The sequence below is a fragment of the Rhinichthys klamathensis genome, unplaced genomic scaffold, assembly GCF_029890125.1.
Source record: "Rhinichthys klamathensis goyatoka isolate OS25496 unplaced genomic scaffold, OSU_Roscu_1.1 h1tg000682l_1, whole genome shotgun sequence".
In the NCBI taxonomy this organism is placed as follows: Eukaryota; Metazoa; Chordata; class Actinopteri; order Cypriniformes; family Leuciscidae; genus Rhinichthys; species Rhinichthys klamathensis.
The window spans coordinates 2,962-27,389 of record NW_026607113.1 but is presented as its reverse complement, the minus strand read 5'-3'; the positions used below and the strand labels follow the sequence as shown (position 1 = coordinate 27,389).

Here is a 24,428-nt window from a genome sequence, read left to right as displayed (position 1 = left end):
CTTCACTACACTTTGGAACTGATGTGTTTGAATTAGGGATGTAACGATACCCTCATGTCACGATTCGACACATATCACGATACTGAACTCACGATACGATTAGGGTTGGGAACCGAGAACCGGTTCTTATGCAGAACCGGTAGTGTTTTTTCAAAAATACCGGAACCGTGCGAAATTCCTGAGTTTCGGTTCCGAAAATGGTTCTGATGCGATGTGTGGACGAAGTGCTGGGAGCTTATCCTTTAATAGCGACGTCTCACCACATGAATATTAAAATTGTAATGAATGCACTGTCCCTCGCGCTATTCGTATAACAAGTTACATTTTTTTGCGTCAGATATCAACGCAGAGAGAGAGAATAAAGACAGTAGAGCTGCACCATTAATCTTTTAACGATCTCGATTCAAACACCCACGCGATCTTATTCCTAAATGACAAAAACTTCACACCGGGACATTCAAATCTGTTTGCGCTGTCGCTGACCCAGAGAGAGCAGTTCTACATGAAACAGCTAGCTTTACTTTCAGTCTTTTCAACAACACAGTATCGATATTTCTGTGTTAAAAATATTCAAATGATCACAGAAACAGTTAATCACCTTTTGAAAAAGTCGCTTCAAATAACGAAAATTCGCTTCAGAATTTACAAAATGTATATAATGAGCGATTACATCATGAATGCCTTTTTTCAAAACGTGTTTTTGTCTTATCCTGAATCACTACGGTAAGGCTGTTTAGACTCGGACTAGTTTACACTGGTCGGTTCGGCACTGCTGCGGAGTAGCCCAGTGCCTGCGTGACTCGCCCGCGTCATGGACATAGAGAAGTAGCTCCGGCTACAATGTTCTTCCGCAAGACGCATGCATTTCTGTTTATTAGCTGCTAGAGCACTTTAATCCAGTAAGGAAACAAGTGAAGTTTTTATGAATCAATCATTCAAACCGATTTTAAAAATATTATGTTTCACCTGTCTGGATCTTACATGTGTGTTCAAGCATATTCTACCCCTTCTGAGAGGGTATTCCACTGCTGGAGATACAATAAGATATAGGAGAGGTCCCAAATTATCCTCGAGAATGCAACATTTTTTATTTTCCTTCAGAAAAAATTATTGCTAAATAATATGTTGCATTTGTTGACATTGCCAGTCTGTTAAACTCATTTGACAAGTATCAGAAATAAAACACAAAAAGGATTGTGTATTTTCCCCGTACTACTATTTGTATTAGTTGTTTTAATCATTTTTATTGAATGGGAACCGGAACCAGAACCGGAATCGTTTGGCGGAACCGGAATCGGAACCGGAACCGAAAAATTTCTTACGATTCCCAACCCTAGATACGATATTATTGCGATACTCCAAGACGTAGGGGAAAATGTTAACAAGGTGACTTGGTGCTGGAAACCCAAAGCACAGGACAACAGAGACACCAGAATAACAATATTCATGATTCTGAAGCTGAAAACAGCATTATACATATATTCTTGCACTCTTTCACTGACTAGATATATTTAACATAATGTATAGGCCATTTGGCATTATCATGCCCCACACATATTCCCCCATTGCATTATTATACATTATATTCAACATAGTATTTGAATGTAGTGCTGACACTAAAACTCTGTAAATTGTCATTTTGGGTGATCTATACATATATATTGTCACTATCCACGATACGTATTGTTGTATTTTTGTATTGCTATATATTGTGACACGATATATTGTTACACCCCTAGTTTGAATGCATTGCAAGTTTCATGTTCATATAAAACATGAAGTAAGAATAGGAAAAGTGTTCAGGTTCACTTTACTTTGACATTTGTGCAATTCAATGTAGCCTGATAGTTTCAAACAAATCAATGAACTTTTTGTCGTTTTTTTAAATGCTTGCAGGGAGAAGTGTTGAACACTTTTGCCAAAATTAGACTTAGAAATTAGAACATGTTTTCTTGTTATTTTTTTTTATGGTGATTGAGAAGTGGAGATGTTTGGTTCACAGTTTTGTCGTGGCCACGAGATGAGAAGTCGAGGGAAAGAAAAGACTGAAAACTAAGTTAGCACCACAGCTTTCAGGGAAAACATTAGCAATACAGTGCTTTTCCCTGGATATTATGAAACTATGGTAGATGAACCTCATACCTCCAGGCAGGGGGAAACAAAAATGTTTAAATAGGCAAACTATTGATATCACAGCCATCCACAACCTATCCATAAGCTCAATGGTAACCATCACAAAAACTTCAACATAAAAGAAACTCTTTCAAATGTCAAACATTACTGAACATTAAACATTAACAGGTCTTCACTCAAAAACGCATAAAATAACACTTAATTTCAACATTTACTCTCCTGACACAGCCAAATCAAATGATGATATTGTTTTTCAACACCCTCAGTATAGTCGCCCATGTTCATCTCTTCTCTGCCCTGTGCATCCAAAGGTTTTTGATGTTGTACTAGTAATAGAATAAATGGAAATGCCAGGAAAGCACTCTCTCATTGATTACAGTGCTCATTTCCTGAAACAGCGTTTCAGCAGATTCTATTTAATAATTAATGATCCGGGGCCTTGATGCCTTTTATTTGCCAGGTCAGAGGAACAGTGTGTACCTCACTTTGAACACTGAAAAAAATTATTTTTGTGGTGAAGTAAATACTACAGAAAAAAACAACAAATTTACATGAAAAGGTTAGTTCAGACAAGAATTTAAAAAAAAAACTAAGTAAATTCTATATTAGTAGCTTAAATATCAATGTCATAAAATTAAGTAAAATTACTCAACTTTAGTGGTACTGGTGTTCCCATCATGCACTGGGCCTTGAATAATTAATGAGGTTGATTTTTCACTGTTTTCCAGCTGTATTTACACTGTTTCATCACTGCTTTTGTTGTTGTGATTAGTAACTTGCCATTTTGTGGCATTTGGAGTTCATTTTCCCCTCAAAATGACACATTCAAACACAAAAGCGATCCATCAAATGTTACCGTCATTGTGTATTGTCTACCAAGTATTGAAGTCTATGCGTTCACATAATGTGTTATGATATCTATTGTATTAATGCATACTTTAAAAGTGTGGTTTAATTCAATGTTATACTTTTGAGTGAAACGTATTGCGAAGGAAACTTCAACTAAATAGATATTGCTTAACATTTTACTAAGTTAAAAATTGCTTATTTCCTTTGTTACTTTCACTTAACTAGAGTTTACTTCATTTCAAATGTGAAATTTACTTAAAAATATTCGTGCAAAAACTTGCCAAAGAAAAATTAAGTAAATTTGACTGAGTTTTTTTCAGTGAAGTGTGCTTGATTTGGCTGGAAGTGCTGCACTACTTTATTTTGACTCAACATGTGCTTCAGAAAAGAAACGTAAGCAAGTCAAGTGTAGGAGACTGAGACCTGGGAGACAGTTGATTTCTTATTCTAGCTTTTTATATTTAAGACGGTGTGTTTAATGCTGAGGTTTTAGGTAGTTCTAATAAAGTACTATTACAGTTTTATTAGAGATTCACCAATATATCGGCCAATAACCGGTAGGGCTGTCACGATTTTGAATCGATTTTCCATCTAAAGACGTTTCCATTTTCAACACCAAATACAGGCAAATCCACGGACACCTAACAGGCATTAGGACGAGCGTAAAAAGGGCGCTGGAGACGCACAAGTCAGCAATATTCCTGATGATTTATTGGCGTGAAGTTTCGTGCTCAATGACAAACAGGAGCGCAACATTCAGGGATTGAGATTAACTCCCTCGACCCGCCAAATGCGGGTACAAATGAAGTTTGGCGGGAAACGCTGTCAAATCACGAGCCAATCTGGCGTTTCTGTGTTTACTCACTTTGCTGGGGAAGTTCGTGTAAGACAAATCTGCGCGGATTTAGCGCAAATACGCAACTCGTGATCCTCATGATATATTAAATACAGCGTATCGCAGAATCTGTGCATTTCTGGCTCACTTGAACACACACACACACACACACGTCACTACGCAACAGATAACGGCGCGCTTGTTCACTTGCATTGAAGTAATAGCGAATATTAAAAAGCATTTGGTGAACAGAAAAGACATTGTTATTGTCCAGCATCCCACATGTTCTGTGTGCTGTATTGATCTGTCCACCGAAAACACATTTTTGGTGAAAAAAAAGAAAAAGAAAAAAAAAAGGCCGTTAAAATCGATTCCCTTTTCGTTTTCGACACTTGTGTTGGTTGGTCCGATCGATTGTGCAATCTATTTTCGAACGTAAAGTGACAGCCCTAATAACCGTATCAGCTGATAAAAGCTATTCTTTTCTCTATCGGCCATCGGCAGATTGTTTAAAAACAGCCGATGATCAGTGCTGATTGGATCAACTCGTACTGTGTGTGAGGAAAATCTCTCTTTTGTTGAATTTAGGGCAAGTTAACGCAACAATAATGCTTTAACAGTTCAAAAATAGCGTTGTAATGCAGGCTTTATTTGACTCTTCACCCGTAGTTTAAGCCAGGGTTGCCAGATCTGTTTGTCCCTACAACAATCATCATTTGTAGCGCCTCCCCTCCAATAATCACAAATAGCACTGTTACTTCTGATAAGAAACAAAGTCTCAGCTTTCAAATTATGTACATTTTATCACCAAATTCAAACAATAAATGGCGTTTTAACACTCTTAAATTTGACGTGACGGATCGCTGTAGCGCAAGTCTTTTATTCCACTTTAATACAAATTACGTCTCAAAAAACATGCATGAATATCAGGAGGTGTGTTGAAAGATACAGTACAACTCACCGAAATCCGCACTGGCCTCATTTAATCACTCAATCATTGTACTAATATCAATTAGCCTACCGTTGCATTTACCTCAGGAGAGGTAACCAGTCTTCACAGTTCGTTAGTTAGCTATTAAAACATTAGAGAAGAGCTTATTTACTGTTAATTATATATGTATGTTTGAATAAATTTGCCATGAAGAAGTGTTTATGAAAACTACCGTATGTGCAACTGAGTTTTTATTTGAGTGTAAATATTATATCTAAAAATAAATAACAGTTGAATATATATATATATAATACCTCTGTTGTTACTTTTAACCTGTAATATTATAGTGTATCAAATGAGAGGCTTCCCTGTATAGTTTGCAGCATTATATGAGTTTTTCATCGGCATCTGCAGATTTAGTAACTGTGCATCCCTAGTTTTTATTTCTATAATGTTATACTCATAACTGAGGGTTTACATCACATGTTTAAAGCACTAAACGCATGTGTTGACTGACTGTCAACGTAAATTGTATTTCTTGACTGTCAAATGTGTAATCTCAAAGGCCCATTCCTGATTAGCATGTTATTAAAGGAGTTTTTAACTTTATATTCTAGCATTTTTCTATGCTTTTACCCACCAGAATCACTGGCATTTTGTAGTTTACTACAACACATACACAAGATATTAAGCTTGTTGTGTATATTGCCTAATGTAAGCTTGTTCAGAAATGGTGACAAACTTAAAAAAAAATAACTTAAACTTAAAAAATAACGTCTTTCTCGTTAAATTACATTTAATAAACGAATATTTTTATGAACACGAATATTCGAATACAATATTTTTAAAAAATTCGAATACACACCCTAACGCCCATCCCTGATACACACAGCTTTCGCAGGCTGTGTGAAGCGTTCAGACGTCCAGACGACGCATCTGCAATTGATTTTGAAAATGATAGTTTTGGTCTGCCGTCTCTCCATCATACAAAACGACACAAGTCATGTTTCAGAGACTGAATATAGTACCGTCCCCTCCTCAAGAGGCAGGACCTTCGTTCGCTTTCCCTCCGCAGTGCTGTTTAAATCATAATATTTCTTAAGAGTAAGTGTAGACATCTTAAATGAAGCAGGGCACATTTTGTTCAGACTATGTGGCAAATACTCTGAGTCTATAATAGAGTAAGAATCTGCAGTGTGTCATAATGTGAGTGCTGGCCAAAAGAAACCCTGCCCTCTTAAGGCAGTGAAGACACACACACACACACACACACACACTCCTCCACTAAGACTGGCGAAGGGAGTGCGTATATTATTAGAATGTGAAACGGAAACCCCTAAAAAGTAAGCAAGCTCAAAATGACATCATTGAGACAGGACTTTTATCCCGAGTCCTCTTGACCAAACCCTCGGTTGCTCCAAACGTTTGGTCTGTCGTGAGGAATCGTAACGGAGGGAAACCGATGATGGAGATTCTCCACTATGGGTGAGGGACTTTCAGCAAACAGGAAATGACTTCGGACGTTTGGCTCGTTCCCTGGATGTTGCCGTCATCCTGGTGTTTTCACAGATTCTTTCATTGTTTTCATACTTGATTTAAAAAGCATCAGTCATTTATGACAAAGTCTTTTTTCAGACGTTGAATAATATATTTAGAGAGCATTAATTGACCAAAATTCACTATGGAATAGCATAGTTTTACTTTTCCTGTAACTAAAAGGTTGTCGTCTTAAAGTCCCCCTGTAGTCAATTAATTGTATCCCTTAAAACTCATCTTTAATCACCAAAATGACATTTACCGGTAAAAAAAAAGAAAAAAGAAGATTTCTTTCATGTAACTCGACACCCTTGCCTCATTTAGAATACGCGGTTCTATGAATATGCAAATGAGCCCTGCCTCCACTCACTCACTCAGCTCAGAGATCCACTGGTTGACGATCACACGTTGATCTGATTGGTTACAAGGTCGTTTGTGACGTCAGAAACACCAGCGATTTCAAACCGTGTTTTTGAGACTGTCTTTGGTTCACTGCAGTTTAAGCAGAAAATACTCAGCAATGCTGTCGACTTATGAACTTACACATGATTTGTCTTAAAGCATATTAACATCACATACACATATAAACAACATTAAAAGCTTGAATTTTCACCTCATGGGGACTTTAAATAAGAACTTGTCTGTCCTATACGATCCGCAGCGAGAGGAATGTGGAGAGCGCAATCAGAGGATGCATCATTTCCTTCCTTTCCTTCCTCGTATCAAGAGATTTGTGGATGTGTTTGCCTGCCTAACTAGGACTGGGCCATATTTAAATGTATATATCTACCATATATCAATATTTTGAAGTCACGATCATGGATTATGTGCTGTGTTTTGTTCATGTCACTTACAGTCTAAGCCTATTACATATGTACATGTGTAGCTGTATAATTAAACAGGCCCATTGGATTTTCTTTAATGCTGTGAAAATTTTAATTATATTAAAATATTTCTCCTTTTTTCAACTTTAATTTTGGTCCACTTTACATTCACTCTGCACCGACCGGACTATAATGCAGTCTGATTAAACCACAAGGCTTCATTTCATTTGAAGACATTTGACTGTCTCCACAGATGCTTTGGCTCGTCATCTTAACATTAACTGTGTGTGTAACAAGAATGCTTGGCATTACGCAAATGTTAAAGTAAAACCGGGGCCGTTACGCATGTTAATTCTTGATTTGTGATATAAGCTTTTGCATGAGAACGGACAGAAGCGTCTATTCTCCACACACTCACTGACTGAGGTCTCTATTCACCTTTACAAGTTTGTAGAAATGGCGTAATGATGTGTGATGCAAAGAACGAGCTGTTGTTTATTGTTGAATGAAGTGTCATAAATGACTGTCGTATTATTTAAAAGTTAAAAGTCTGTGAAGTCCACACACACCAGTCCTTGTTTCATCCACAGACGCCTTATTGTGGGCCGTAGGAAGGTGCGTTTTTCACTGCCTGTTAAATATAAGCAGCACGGCACAAAAGTTCACGTGCAATATAGGAGAATTGTTATGCACACATAGCGGGAAACTATAAATAAAAACATGGTTAATTTTCCGTCTCTCTCTCTCTCTAACATTGCAGAAGCTATTTCTGACCAACTCTTCTCCTTGTCCAAAAAATGCCGTTTTTTCAAAGCTTCAAACGGATTCAGTGATTTCTTTTTGTCATCTTAATTAGTTAATTATTTAAGTAAAAAAAAAAAAAAAATGAGTGTAGGCCTATTTTATGTTTTTTTATTTCTATTTTTTTATTTCTAGTATTATTTTAATCCGGGTTCTGTTGTTGATCTGTTCTTCTGATTGCACGTTAAAATAAACCCGTGAAAAAAAATTGTTTGTATTTTTAACGGGTCACAGGCACTCGTCAATTTGATTTTTATTTAATTCAATAGGCTATTTTAATCTTTAGAGATGCACTGGTTGATCGGCTGGTGACCGGAATTGGCCGATTTTCACGTGATCGGTCATGATCGGCGACCGGCCGGCCGGTCAGTCTGACATATGCCGATTTTATGCCGGTCAAAATGCACTCGGGCGCCGCATGATTAACATCGCGCAACATCACACGTGCACACGGAACGCACATGTAGGAAACCTCGTGAATTACGGCCGTTTCACAGCGCAAGCGTGAGCGGCGCACATTTTTTTCCGGCATGTTAATCAACGAGTGCATTCCCACCGGGAGCAGGAGCCGCGCGCGAGCAGCAGTGAAGCGGTTTCGGCGCAGAGGCTATTTCTGCTGCGCTGCTCACGCTCAATTAAAGTGAGAGCACACTTTTGATGGACAAAATAAATATGATTTCACACAAAAAGTGCCCAAAATGCACAGAATTTGTATATGTCACATGGCTATGTCAGAAATTAAAATGAAGACTCTTTTCATTTTCAGAAAATTTACCCATTTAAACTTGTTTTTATTATTCAGTTAGGGTAAAAGTATATGGTGTTTTATAAAAAAAAATAAAAAAAATATAGAAAATAAATATTTGTTTTATTGAAAATAAAAAAGTGGTTAGAAAAAATAAAATCGGTATCGGCAGGTCAAACTCAATGGGAATCGGCCTAGAAAGTTGTAATCGGTGCATCTCTAATAATCTTATCAGTTAACGGTTAATACTCGGATAACGAGTGGCGGTTGTCGGTCGGGAAAATGAACCGAAACGAGCATCCCTACTCCAGAGTGTGCGGGCGTTTGTCCTCGGGGTTCCTCACACACATCAGGATATATTTACGATTCGCGATCGGGGCGGCTCCGGCGTTCTTCCGAGCAGGTTCGGACACTCGTAACACACCTCACACCAAGGGAATATCTGATAAGATCATCTGTAGAACCATCAAGATAATCGGGACACAGCTAGGATTGTCGGAAGGGGGGAAATCGGCCCAAAATCAGCCCGATTATCTTTTGGTGTGTACAGTATAATTGTCAAGATATGTTTTTTTCAGCTGTTCAGCCTCTGAATAATGTTAGTGAATTTTAGCAATGAATTCTTCTCTGAATTATGTGAAGGTTGGTTTGTTTACACATGAATGTTTCTCCGTAGTCTTCAGGGTTTAATCTACGAGACGGGAAGTAGTTACCGAGCAGAAGCCCTACCCAGCACAGAGCTTTCCTGTGGCGTCGATCAGATCTCGCTGTGATTTAGTGTTTGAGACTTGCTTACTTACACTGAAGCCCTCTGGGAAGAGAAACGGCTTCATGTCTGCTTTCAAGGCTGGCTCTAGAAGCCTGATAATTAAGTTATTTCAGCATTATGTATGGAAATATACATTATTTATGAGCTTTTAGTATTCTACAATTAATATTCGGTCCCTGTGAATATCTTAATTATTTGTGCTTCTTGAATATGCAACAGAAATAAGATCGCTGGCAGTCATTTTAATAATCATTTGATTCAAAATGTAACTTACCATGCAGACTGATAGACTTCTTTTGATGTTACATTAAGTGGCTGATGTTTTGTTGTGTTGACGTAATATGAGACGACGCACAGCAAAGTTGCAGTGGCAAAAAACCTCTCTGAGTCTGAGCGCTGTAATACACACAGGGACAGTGAGGATCAGCTTTCCACGTCAGAAACGCATGTCAAACAGAAAATATAAGCCCTCATCATTCTCTATCGAGCAACAGCGCTGACAGCCGTGCCAGAAAGAGAGAAACCGAGGGCGACGTGTCCATGAATGAACATGCAAGCTCTGTAAAAGTGCAGGAAGGCACCGTCTATTTCGTGGACAAAACACACAAACATGTCAGGTGTGAGGACACGACTAATCCTCAACCATTCCAGTTTTTAATTAATACTGATATGGATTCTTATTCTCAATATCTTTTAATCTGTTTGCTGCCTGAACTTCACATTATTCGTCGCGCAGCCATTCATAATCGCAGTAAGATTTGCACTAAACTGTCTCCTTTAATGCAGTGTTTCCCCTAGGATTTTTTTTTTTGGGGGGGGGGGGGACTGCTAGTGTTGCGGAGCGGGCGTGTTACGGATACGTGGTGTAATTTTTTTTGCAATCAAAAAGCATGTCTAATTACTTGAAATCATGTATTATGAATTATTAAACTTATACTTAAAAAAAAAATATATATATATATGAAAAAAAAAATCACACTGTGTTGTGTTTTTTCTGGTAATAAAATTAAGACATAAAACACAAATTTTTATCATTTATCATCAATTTTAATCATATGAAATTAAATAAACTTTTTGTCAAATAACTTGCTGCACAATGAGCTTTACTGTTAAAATTAAAACATGGATTAAAAAATAAAAAATTCAATTTTTTGATGATAATTTATTTGGATTAGTGTTAGTGTATTACATTGGAAAATATCTAAATTCTAATGTACAACAGTAATATATTTATGTCAAGTTAAACCGAACTTTTATTTTGACGGGTTGCTGTGAAGACCTTTTGAGTTTCTGTGTGTTTATGTCATGATGATAGTTTATACACTAAATTCCTTTATTATGACTGGATTTCGTCAGCATTTTAGGGGGGCGGGGGGTCGTGGTAGGGGAAACACTGTTAATGTGTTTGTTAATTCTAGTAAACAATTAACAAAGTGTCAGCTTACAAATCCTGTCAGTTTTATCATGAAATACAAGCATTGAATGTAGTTTTGGCGTTCTTTAATGTGAACCGGCGGACAGAAACAGCTTGAGAACGATCACGGCACGTCAAATGTACCCCAGAAAAGCCATTTAAGTGTTTATTTAATTGTAATGTTCACACAAATGTAATTTACTGTCATTATTAAAGAAGGAAGCTTGCGTACAACAGTGTTGGACAGGAAGTGCATTTGTGATTCGCAGTGTTTTCTTCTTCCTGGACGGACGTGTGTGTGTGTGTGTGTCCACGGGTCGTAACACACCCCTCTCTCTGCAGCACTGGAGGTCTCCCGCACCGTTTAATGCGTCCTATTACTTAGCACGGATTCATTCTGGTACAGCATTACGTCATCTGCTGGCAGGCTGTATTTTTAGCCAAGAAATGCAATTGGCCGAGAGCTAATTAAATTACAGCCCTCTATTTAGGCTGTTTGATGGATAGTCAATGAAGGGCCGTTCTCCCAGCACTCCCATCTGATGGCAGGACTGGGAAACCAGTCTCACCGGGGATCCTCTGGAAAAAGTGTGTGTGTTTGAATCTATGAGCGTGTTTATTCCATAGCTTGCGCATGACAACGTAATGACTCATGTGGATGTCGGTCAAAGATGAAATCATACTAGTCCCAAAAATGGACTGGCATCATTTCATTGAAATTCATCAGGGAGGTTTGGCACAAGCTTGGCCGGAGACTGTAGGGGTCGAGCCACACACACACACACACACACACACACACACACCGTTGTGAAGTGTTGTACAGAATCGCCAGCTGCCGGTTCCACCCTTAAAGGGAGCGTCTGCATCTGGCTTTATTCCCGTCACAGGAAGGAAAGACATTATTTAACACATTTAATATATAGATTTTACTAGTATCAGCGCAATAATCCTTTTGTGTACACTTAGTAAATTAAAACTTGATAATGTAATTCATTTGTAATTCATTTCTGCTCATTTTGACCCCGAGAGGATTCTAGTTTTCCTGAAAATGCTAGTTAAAGGAATAGTTCACTCAAAAATGATAATTCTGCCATCATTTACTCCTCAAGTTGTTTCAAACCTGCATGAATTTCTTTCTTCCGCTGAACACAAAGGACGATATTTTGAAGAATGACGGTATCCAGACTTCCATAGTAGGACGAAAATACTGTGGAAGTCAATGGGGTCCATCAACCGATTGCTTACTGACATTCTTCAAAATCAAAATCTTCTTTGTGTTCAGAAGAAGAAAGAAATTCCTGCAGGTTTGAAACAACTTGAGGAGTAAATGATGGCAGAATTATCATTTTTAAGTGAACTATTCCTTTAATGTTATTGCATTGGACAAAAACTTACTGATTTTGCTCACGCAGGGTGTAACAGCTTCCCAAAAAAGTGATTATTTTAGTTCTTTCCTCTCTCATTCTTTCTCTCTCTCTCTCTCTCTCTCTCTCTCTCTCTCTCTCTCTCTCTCTCTCTCTCTCTCTCTCTCTCTCTCTCTCTCTCTCTCTCTCTCTCTCTCTCTCTCTCTCTCTCTCTCTCGGCCTTGTTATTAGGGCTGGGCAATATGGCCAAAAAAATCTTGGACAGGACTTTCTTTCGTTCTTTGATAAGTCCATTTCATCTCGTGAGGAAGTGAAATTTCACCATACAGAGCAATCGCACATCTTCCTGTACAATATCTAGGGATGCACGATGATATCGGGACAACATCGGTATCGGCCGATAAAAGCTTAAAATGACCATCATCGGCATCGGCATATTCTGCCGATGAGTCTTGCCGATAGGGTGGCGTGTTTCCTATGCGCAGGGCCGGATTAACCATTAGGGCAACTGGGCACTTGCCCAGGGGCCCACGACATCTAAGGGGCCCTGGGCACCAGGGGCGGAGTGGCAATCGGGAGAGTCGGGAGTTTCCCCGGTGGGCCGGTAGTGTTTCGAGGCTGCGAGGGCCGGTCTGATAAAATGTATTCATTGCAAGTTCGCCATGCGCACTTGTGGCCCAAGCGAGGGGAAGAAAAAACATATTTTAGATAACGGAGCGTATATTTGCACTAAGTGCCCGTCTTTTTAGCAAAAAAGACGCGTCACGGAATAGCTACAGTGGCGTAGGTCGTAATGCGTGAAGTGCATGAAAGCAGCTTTTGATGCGCTCGACCCGAGTTCGAATCCGCCTTTTGCCGAACTCTCTCTTCTCCCTTTTCCCAACACATATGAGATGTAAAATGTATAACCTAACATAAAGGTCTCTAGCGTTATATTTTGCCAACGAACTCAAATCGAAACCATGATGGCTTTGTGCCTTTATAAAACAGCACAAGACTTTAAGAATAGGCATCCTGTTTGTGCTGAGTGATTGAAAGAAAAGTGCACTTTGCTCACGCGATCAGCATGGTTATCTGGTGTTTTCTCCTAAATAAAAGCTCAAGAGTTTATTTCTTGCAAGTGAAGAAATTAGGACAAAAGTATTTTAATTTTCCTGTTTTATAGTGTAATGTAGACTAAAATATACTTTTAAAATATTCATTTTCATTTATATAGTACATTTATAGGCTATGGATTTTGCGTCATAGGAATAATTATATAAATCATTATTAGATTATTATAATAATTGTTTGGCATCCTAAAACACCATTGATAATGTAATGTAGACTGAGACTCTCATAACTAAAAAGATGTTTGAGCCCTCTTTATTTTCCTGGTACAAATCAATGCTTTTTCTTTGTTCAACGAGCAGTTCATGGGTTGAAGCTCTTAATTTTGATCTCTCAAAGAGCACCAGATTGATGCATTTAACCTTAAAATGTACAACATTTTCTTGCGGGGGAGCATGCCCCCGAACCCCCCTAGAGGCACAGAGGTCCACCCAACATAGCTTTAGAAAATTATATGGGAAAGAACGACCATTTATGAACTTTAATCCAGCATAGTACAACAAAGTTCCTTTTAAGTCAGTAAAACTGTAAATGCCATATAAAAATGTCCTTGGACAAAATATACATTTGGCCTGCGTAAGGGGGGGCCTACAAGACATTGTGCCCAGGGGCCTCTGAACTCTTAATCCGGCCCTGCCTATGCGCACGTGACGACCGTGACCGAAGCATGAGCGCCAGCAACTTAAACTTCCAGCTAGGGGTGTGCCGCGCGTCTCACGGTTTTTGATCGTGGACGATTAAAATGTCTCCACGATCTGCTTTTGAAGAAAAATCATAGTATCGTGCATTCTATCAGTTCACTTCTGGCGCCTTCAGTTCAACATACTGTACAACGCGACGTACATTCACATCACATCACATGTAAACGCAGAGGTAGAGTTACACTCACGGGACACCGCAATTCACAAAAGTTCATTATTTGCATGTGCGTCAAAGTCTTGCTAGGTAAACATGTCATTCACGTGCTGATGCGCTGTTCTAACATCCGCTTTTCTGAGCGCGTTACACCCGACGCTCACTGGAACTAAAGCCTCACAGCGCCTGCACACTGGACTAATCTTTCGAGTCTTATTGCGCTGATACTGTCAAATACACACACGGTTTACATAAACAAAGTTGGTTATGTCTAAAGTGAAAGCAAACAGAGAAAATCTGCTTGTCAAATGCGTGTATATTAGACGCGTCGCGTGCAGTTCTTAAAGAGACAGTAATAATATTCTGCCGCTTGTCCTTAAAGAGACACTGCACCCAGAAATAAAAATTCTGTCATTATTTACTCACTCCAAACCTGGATTCATTTCTTTCTTGTGCTTAAATATACTATGGAAGTCACTGGAGTACAGCATCTGTTTGATTAGCCACATTCTTCCAAATAACTTTTATTTTCAACAGAAGAAAGAAACTAGAGAGAGTAAATGATGACAATTTAAATTTTTGGGAGAACTATCCCGTTAATGTTAATAAAACAACAAAACACAAAGAGGAAATCACTCACTGCTCTTGACTGAGAACTTTAATAGAAGCTTTAATAAGCTTTTTTTGCACTTAAAAAAAATACAAATATATCGGTATCGGCATCGGGCAAAATTAGTTTGAAAATATCGGCATATCGAATATCGGCCAAAATCTATTATCGTGCATCCCTAACAATATCCTCAAATTACAAAGCAGAATAGGAGCATACAGGATGGCGCTTCTCTTTTGATTATTTCTATTAATTGGCAATGTTGGCTAAAAGCTTTTGGCTCTGCTGAACGATTCTGAATAAATTGAGAATCACGATTTTTTGTTTCAAATAGAGATGGCTCTGAACGGACAACTAAACCAAATAACGTCATTTACAAGGCCTAGATGTTCAGACACAATGTTAATTGCTGCAGTCTATTTAATTAATTTGAATGAATTCTTAAAAAAATTGGTTGAGTTAATGATTCAATGACTCCATTATAAATACTTCACTTGTTTTATTACTGGATGAATCTGCGTTTTTGAACGAATCTCCTGTATGAATGATTCAATGACAAATACATTTTTTTAACAGTCACTTGGTGCAATCGTTATTTGAAGCGCCACGTTACTTTCAATAGGTGATTTGCTCTATTTCGATCTCTACCATAGACCTCAGTGTTTATATACAAACTATAAACTTTTATCCAAGTACTTCTGAGATAATTTGAATATTTGTGACAGAAATAATGATACTGTGGTTGAACAGCTGCTCTCTCTGGGTCAGATCGCAGATCTGGATGTTCTGCTGTGGTTTTGTCAAATGGTTAACAGACACGTGCAAATCATTGTTGTCATGTAGGAACGAGATCGCGTGGGTGTTTAAATCGAGATCGCGATCTTTTAACGATTAATCGTGCGGCTCTATATTAAACTTCTTCAGAATGATTGTAGACTGTGATTGAGAATTGAACATGTTCTGTTGTCGTTTGTCCTGTGTTGTGTTGTTATGGAGACGGACGCCGCGGTTGTCTAGGCAACGAGATGTGGTCATTGAAACGGGGCCGGTGTGAAGAGACTCGGCTTGTAGGGTGTGGAGGAGAAAAACTGAGTCAGTGCGTTTCTGTCTGTAGAAAAATGGTCACAGCTGTGACAGAAGTGGACATCAGAGTTGAGAGACGGATAGTCACATTCATTGTTTTGTCCTGATAATATAAGAAAATTCTATTCAATTTTAAAAAACAAACTTTATCACAGTGTCTTTAGTTTGTTCTTTTTTTTAGAAATAAAACATATTGGCTCATAATCCTTTAAAAAAATGTTTGTCATCTTACTGTACGTTCACTCCGCCGCCGACTTGAGCGTCAAAGAAGCTCTGGCCGCCCTGTCAAGGACACTTGTCAAAAAGTACGGGGAAGCTTGTTGACGCTTTGAACGCTCTGACGTTGCAGGGAGAATAGAAGTGTCACAACATGAAATGTAATAAACAGAAAAAAACTAGCAATACATTGAAGAAACCTTTTATAATGACAGCATTTTTATAACCGTTTTGGTCACATTTGGTTGGGGAAAAAAGAATAGTTAGCTATTATTATTATTATTTGCGGTCAAATCGGTGTCACCGTGAGCAAATGAATTGCATTCCCGCTTTAAAACGAGCGTTCGTAAATATTTCAAATAAAAGTTGCGCTCATGCGGTCCCTATAAGCAAACAACGTCATGTCATAAATGATAGAAAAGAAAACACAATCTTCTAAAATTTCAAACTACTAATAACAGGGTTCCCACGGGTCCTCGAAAAACTTGAAAGTTTGTGAATCTCAAAAAAAAAAAAAAAAAAAACTTTCAAGCCCCTGCAAAGTTTTTGAAAATACACATAGAGGTCCTTGAAAGTGCTTGAATTTATTTTTGTGCAAGAAGTTTTCTAGAAAAAATCCATTTTATTTCCTCCGGTCCGCCGATGTGTTATTCCGCCAACACTGAAGCCCCGTTCACACTACACGCGACCAAGCGACGCGATCAGGGGCGTCACTAGGATTCTCATTTTAGGGGGGCTAAGCCCCCAATATGATTTTTAAAAAATATATAAAAAAATTTAACACTTTAGTTTAGGATCTAAAGATCACTATTAACCATTTTCATTATGATGCAAAGGCACGGTTTTATAATAACTGTGGTCCCAAATGTGAGGTAGGGCAAATAGGGGGGTTCGGGGCCTCCCCGAGAAAATTTTGATTTCTCTGATCTACATTTGTGCATTTTAAGATGTTCTGAAGGCCAAAAAACTTGGATAGTGGACAGCTGATAATTTTTCTCTCCTCATCAGCATCACACTCTTTTTCTCTTTGTTTTTATCTTGCCCAGCTGAGCTTTGACTGATATAGGCTTTTCATTTTTGTCTGTCAATGAAGAAAGTAAACATAGGGTCAACTGATAGGTTGATTTTGCCTATGAATCATTTTCTCAGACGTGTTTATTTACTGAAAGCTACTAAAGGTAATTAAGTTTATTAAATGCATTCACAATGTAGGCTACACATTCATTATTGATCTTATGCCTAATACAGGCCGTAGACAGGGCTTTATAATCACAGAGGTCCTAAATTTGAGGTTGGTAGGGGGTTAAATGTTTTTATTTCTCTGATATGTGCATTTCAAGACGTTTGAAGACCAAAAAAAAAAGGATAAGAAATAGCTTTAAAACCATGTCAGTGGGCAGATTATTTGTCAATACCTGCTCTCTTCTCATCTCCATCACTCTTTCTTTTTTTCCTCAGTCTCTTCATCCCTTTCTCTTCCCCTCCTAAGCTGAGCTTTTTTAATTTACTATAGGCTACAATTTGTATTATATTCTCAGTATGTACACATTCATTATTAATCTTGTGCCTAACATGATGAAAACGGCTTTGTTAATGTTTCTTGTAAACTAACGTTAATTATTACATTACATGAGTCACGTTACATAGGCCTATTTTCAGTTCAAAATGGCGACATTAGACAAAACTATATTAGTTTGCCTGATTATTTTTTTGTCATTCGTTTAACATTTATGACCTAAAAAAAGTAAAATATGAAATGTTAAGTTTAGCTACTTACATCTTATCTCGTACGCGTCGAGTCGGACTGTTAAAATTCGCGCTCAGCAGCGTCTGTGAACATAAAGCCCGCCTACTTTGATTTGATTGGTCATCTCAAATATTCTGACATTGACGAGCAGTGACAGACCAATGAGGCTCAGATGAACACACACACACACACACACACACCCTGTCCTCTGTTTCTGACGTGCTCTCTGCTCGCGCGCCGCTGCGGATTGAAGATGAAGAACGCGCTGAATCTGATTATAACAAGACTGAAGCAAACACGAATTTGTGTAGCTTACACTTAATCACACATTTTTAGGGGGGCTAGGCAGAAGTTAGCCTAAAAAGGGCCTAGCGACGCCCCTGGACGCGATACCATTAATTTCAATGGGAAGCTGGCGATTTCCGGCGACACGCACGACAGCGACCGTTGGCGACCGGATGGGGCGTGTCTGGCGACTCGACAAAGTTGAGATCTGTTTAACTTTATGCAAATGAGGAGCGACTTTCGGGAGCGACAACCAATAGGAGCGGAGCGTGTATGATCCTTCTCCACATCATTGGATGTCATTCATAAAGGCAACCAGTAGTGGGAACTCCCACTAGCGACCTCATCGCCAGCCACTGGCGACATGCAGCGACAAAGTTGCTTGTAGTGTGAACGGGGCTTTAGGGTGTATTCACACCAGGAAAGTCCGATAGGTCCACTTGCTTTGGTCCGGACCAAATATATATATATTTTTTTGGTACGGTTCGCTTTCACACTGCTCTTTTTGCAAGTGAACCAAAATTTGTAAACAAAACCACACGTGTGCTAAGGTCGTCCATTCATTGGACAAGGATTCTCAAGTAGGGAAATCAGGAAGTGCAAAAAAGGCTTAACGTAAATTAACGCAGCATCATCCTTGTATTGTAACTATCGTTACATTATATGAACTGCAAATGTTTTTTTTGCATCTATGCGCGATTAGACTAAAGAGAAAGCTCTTTATGTGAATGTCCTGATGCACACACTCATTCATTCAGTCCATTCCAATGATGCACACACACGACGCGCAGAAAGACGCGCAACAGATGTAATTTAGTAGGCTACAACGATCACTTTCCCATAACGCAACTCCGACTACGGAAGCCTGTTAACTCAAAGGCGCAGTGCTTTCTTGCAATTGGGTCGGTTCATGTTCACACCGTAAACGAACCGTACCAGAGTTCGTTTGGAAGCGTAGCGAGACCACCTCTTCAGCTGGGTCTCGGTTCGGTTGTTTGGTCCGCACCCGAGTTCGATTGCTGTATTCACACCTGCCCAAAAGGTCCGCACCAAGGGGGGAAACGAACTAGAGTTCGATTCAATCAAACCAAACAAGCCAGGTGTGAATACACCCTTAGTGGCCTATGCACACTAGCTTGCTTGATTTACGTTAGTTACGCGCATTTACACGTTACGTTAAGTGTTTCCCGCGCAAGGTACTTTGTGTTGCTCGTTGCCGTGACGTTCACGCGCGCATATTTAACTGCAGCAATGTACATACTTACAAGATAACACGACGTAACCTTGCGCTCACTTGAAATGTGTCCATACATTAAGTCCTTGAATTTAAGGTGGTTGGGCCTGGGGCTGTCACTTTACGTGCGAAAATAGATTGCACAATCGATCGGACCAACCAACACAAGTTTCGAAAACGAAAATAGGAAATCAATTTTAAAGGCCTTTTTTTTTTTTACCAAAAATGTGTGTTAGGTGGACAGATCAATACAGCACACAGAACATGTGGGATGCTGGACAATAACAATGTCTTTTCTGTTCACCAAATGCTTTTTAATATTCGCTATTACTTCAGTGCAAGTGAACAAGCGCGCCGTTATCTGTTGCGTAGTGACGTGTGTGTGTGTGTGTGTGTGTGTGTGTGTGTGTGTGTGTGTGTGTTCAAGTAAGCAAGAAATGCACAGATTCTGCAATACGCTGTATTTAATATATCATGAGGAGCACGAGTTGCGTATTTGCGCTAAATCCGCACAGATTTGTCTTACACGAACTTCCCCAGCAAAGTGAGTAAACACAGAAACGGCAGATTGGCTCGTGATTTGACAGCGAAAGTTAATTTTTACCCACATTTGGCGGGTTGGAGGGTGTTCATTTAAATCCAATATACATATATATTGGCGTGTTTCAATATACAACATGTTGCGCTCCTGTTTGTCATTGAGCTGAAACTTCACGCCAATAAATCATCAGGAATATTGCTGACTTGTGCGTCTCAAGCGCCCTCTTTATGCTCGTCCTAATGCCTGTTAGGTGTCCGTGGATTTGCCTGTATTTGGTGTTGAAAATGGAAACGTCTTTAGATGGAAAATCGATTCAATGAACACTTATGACTCAAAAATCGAACAGGATTGTGACAGCCCTAGTTGGACCTGGAAAATCCTTGAAAGGTCCTTGAATTTGAAGTTAACCGAGGTGTGGGAACCCTGTACTAACTTTCATAGTCATAGTCACACAAAAACAAGGAGAAACTGGATATTGGGCTGCTGAGTGGAAAAGGGTTTCTTTTGTCTGCTCGCGTGCATAGACGTCACTGATGGAGAGGAGACTCCGGTCCAGCCGGCACTCACTCAAGGCCCGGGACAATGTGATTGCGTAATTATTTAAAAGATCGGAATTTAATTGAATCGAATGAATTATGAATCGAATCATGAAATTTGTGTCAATACCTAGTACCTACCCAGCCCTAATTATTATCGTGTCACATTAGCATTAGTGTCTTTATGTGCTGTCAAGGTTTTTATAGATTTTTTCATCCATAAATATCGATACTAAAATATTTGAAACTGTTTCAATACTCATTTTCCACAGTATGGATGTGGCAGTACCAGCTCACTGATTTCAGTGATTGCACTTTCACTGGCCCCACCACAAAGACAAGCAATACGTGAATAAAATAGTTATTGTTCTTGTTATTTTCGACCCATGTATAGGCTACTTGTACTGTAATAAATAAGGTTATGACACCCACAATTTTAGATACCAGTGACATTTTTAACCAATATGAACAAAAAAAGAACTAATAATTAAACTACAAGCAATAATACACATAAATAAATACAATAGAATAAAGATACAAATGAAATAATCAGTGCTTTTGAGGTTTTTCAAGTAGTTCTCAGGTACAGAAATTGAGTAAAGAAATCAAATGTAAAATAACACTGCATATAATCTGTTCAAATTAAATAAAGGTTTACAAAAAAAATATTTAGTGAACAGCAGGGAGTGAGTTCTTTGTCTTTTGTCGTTAGATTAACATTAAGAACACAGACAGGAATATTAGTACATGCAATCTTCCTCCACTGTTTGCTTAAGCCATAACCGACTGTGTTTACTTGGACACTCTCGAAGGTGGGCATGTTGAGATACATTTGTGTGAATTTGTCTAAGTGCAGGGAGATATGAAAGAGAATTAATAAGGCAGCTGTGCGCGCTTCGGGTGTGTGCGCACACACATCTCTATGCGTTATGGCGGCGTAAATGACTGGTCATATCGGCACTCGCATTGAACAGAGTTTGGGGGACGCCAGAACGCGTATCCATCGACAGAAACATACATTAGCCTAACTATGTCCGTCTGTTTTGTTTATATTCAACAAACCATATTATAGATGCTTATGCCTCGTCAGATTCGAGATGAACGTGGCTGGAGAACTATACAGTTCGATTTTATTGTATTTTGTTAATGTGTTACTGTTTAGTAGGGCTGGGATACACCTATCTCCCGATTCTATACTCTCACGATACTTGGGTGCCGATACGATATGTATTGCTTTTTAAATTTTTTTAAGAATTGCGAATCTACAAGTATTGCGAAAAAGTTAAATCTCACACTTATACAGACCGTACATGATGTATAAGATGAGTCATATTTACAAAAAGAAATCATCACATCTTTCAGAGTTTTATTTCAGAAGCATCACACAATACTACATCTCTTGAATAAATGATTCAATAACAAATACAATTTTTATCAGTCATCTAGTGGCGAAACAATGTAATCGATAAATGCGTTATTTTACGCACCAAGTTTCTATCAAAAGCTGATTTACTCTATTTTGATCGATATCGCAGACATCAGTGTTCATATTTGAACTTGAAACTTTTATCCCAGTCCTTCTAGTATAAGTTGAACTATTGCGTCACAGAAATAATGAGACTATGAGGTTGAAAAGAGTGTTTGTGAAGCGGTTTCATGACGACTCTCTCCGGGTCAGCGCCAACACAGCTTTGAATGTTGCGATATGATTTTGTCAAAGTTTAATAGACAGATGAACTGGAAGATGGCGTGTGTGTGTGAATGGAGATCACAGTCTTTTAAAGATGAATCGTGCAGCTCTACTGTCTTATCTCTCTCTCAGTATATGTGTAGAGCGAGGGCTTTCAGTGCGTTCAGCCTCACGTCTCTTCCACACACACACACACTTGGGATATTACGTCACTCAACACACACACACACACATTTCATCCTCTTATGGAACGAAAGAGGCTAACTTCTGTAAACCTCGTCTACAAGCAAGGACAACAATAAAGCAATTTCATTTGAATTAATATCGATTCTGGATTTTAAAATCGTCAACAACAAAAAAATCGTGATAATTAGGTGAAGCGATTTTTTTCTCCAAGCCCTAGTGTTTAATGTGTATGTCCTATACTACCATGCTGTCGCGATTGCACCAGAGAATTTCAGCACCTGCACACTTTATTCACGGTGTTGTGACAATAAGGGGATTTGATTTGTAGTTTTCCACCAAAACAAAAGCATAAGGGTTTAACTGTTTATCTCTAGCAGAGTTTCAGTCGATAAGAAAATACTTTGACTAGGGTCAAGCGTAAATTAACTTAAAAACTGTTCAAATGTTATGCCCTTAATGTTGTGACAATAATTTCAATATTTTTCAAGGTATTGTATGGAAGTTAGAAATTCCAATTCTATTGCAACTCTAGTGTTTTTAAAAAACTGGACTTTTAAAGCAAAAATATAAGTGGCGTATGTAATATGTCCCCTGATAAGTACGAGTTGTATTCTTCTTCTGTAGCTCCACAAATGCCCGCAGCTCGAGTTGTTTGTGTGCGTCTGTTAGAGGAAAAGCTGGTTTAGAGTATCAGACTCCGATTACAATGTGAATCTGGAACAAAGAGAAAGGGCTGACCCTGATCTCCTTTACTCACACATACACACACACACACACTTCCCACCGTTTCACCTCCAACCTCTCCTATTTTCGGCCTGTGTGCACGAGCCTCCCGACGAATGCTTTCATCCGGGCCAGAACGCAAGCCTCCACTTTGGCAAGTGCAGTTTCACACAAACACATCTGACACTTAACCGTGCTTCTCTTTAGTCGACTTCTCTTTCAACTCTATTGCATTGCTGGATGTGCAGGCAAATTAGAGGCCAGTTTTAGCTTGGCTACTTTTCATCCCGAGTGTTTATCAATGTAATTCCTAACCTTGTCATATTTCTCTCTCTCTATCTATCTTTACACAGATGTGAAGAAGGACTGGTCAGATCACGCGCTGTGGTGGGAGAAGAAGAAGACCTGGCTGCTAAAGACCCACTGGACGCTTGATAAATATGGCATTCAAGCCGACGCCAGGCTTCTCTTCACTCCACAACACAAGCTTCTGCGACTTCAGCTTCCCAACATGAAGCACATGAGGGTGAAAGTCAACTTCTCTGACCGTGTCTTCAAGGCCGTGTCCGACATCTGCAAAACCTTCAGTGAGTGCCTTCCCTAAAATAAACTCCATTAGCCCAACTCAATATTCCCACTGGTCGTGAAGAACAATACGTCATGATAATTGTGTTATTTTGATATGCATTAGAGCACATTCAGCCTTTAATGCTGAGAATAGATGTAGGGTTTGGATGGAGAGATGGTGTTAAATCAGAATACAGTGGCAGCTTGAAGGCCCCGTGAAATGGATTGAAAACACAATTGTTTTCATGTGTTGATGTATTTTCTCTACCTATCCAAGGGCTTGTGTTTTTAAATAACCAGTAGTCTTTATTTTTCGCAACCCAGCACAATCATTGCAAACACTGAAAACTTGCCTCTATTTTATTTATTTTTTCAATAATTGTATCCCTTAACTCATCTTTGATCACCAAAAGACATACACTCACCTAAAGGATTATTAGCAACACCATACTAATACTGTGTTTGACCCCCTTTCGTCTTCAGAACTGCATTAATTCTACGTGGCATTGATTCAACAAGGTGCTGAAAGCATTCTTTAGAAATGTTGGGCCATATTGATAGGATAGCATCTTGCAGTTGATGGAGATTTGTGGGATGCACATCCAGGGCACGAAGCTCCCGTTCCACCACATCCCAAAGATGCTCTATTGGGTTGAGATCTGGTGACTGTGGGGGCCATTTTAGTACAGTGAACTCATTGTCATGTTCAAGAAACCAATTTGAAATGATTCGAGCTTTGTGACATTGTGCATTATCCTGCTGGAAGTAGTCATCAGAGGATGGGTACATGGTGGCCATAAAGGGATGGACATGGTCAGAAACAATGCTCAGGTAGGCCGTGGCA

The 24,428-nt window shown here is 39.0% G+C and overlaps 1 protein-coding gene across 1 annotated transcript in view; it reads left to right on the top strand.

Moving 5' to 3' along the window:
• Positions 1 to 23,636, top strand: part of fermt2 (FERM domain containing kindlin 2) — a 31,961-nt gene extending 8,325 nt beyond the window's left edge. The window contains exon 3 of the mRNA XM_056241905.1: positions 23,371 to 23,636. Coding sequence (XP_056097880.1) covers positions 23,371 to 23,621 — 251 coding nt within the window. The 3' untranslated portion in view covers positions 23,622 to 23,636. The remainder of the gene's footprint in view (positions 1 to 23,370) is intronic.
• The last annotated feature ends 792 nt before the right edge of the window (positions 23,637 to 24,428 follow it).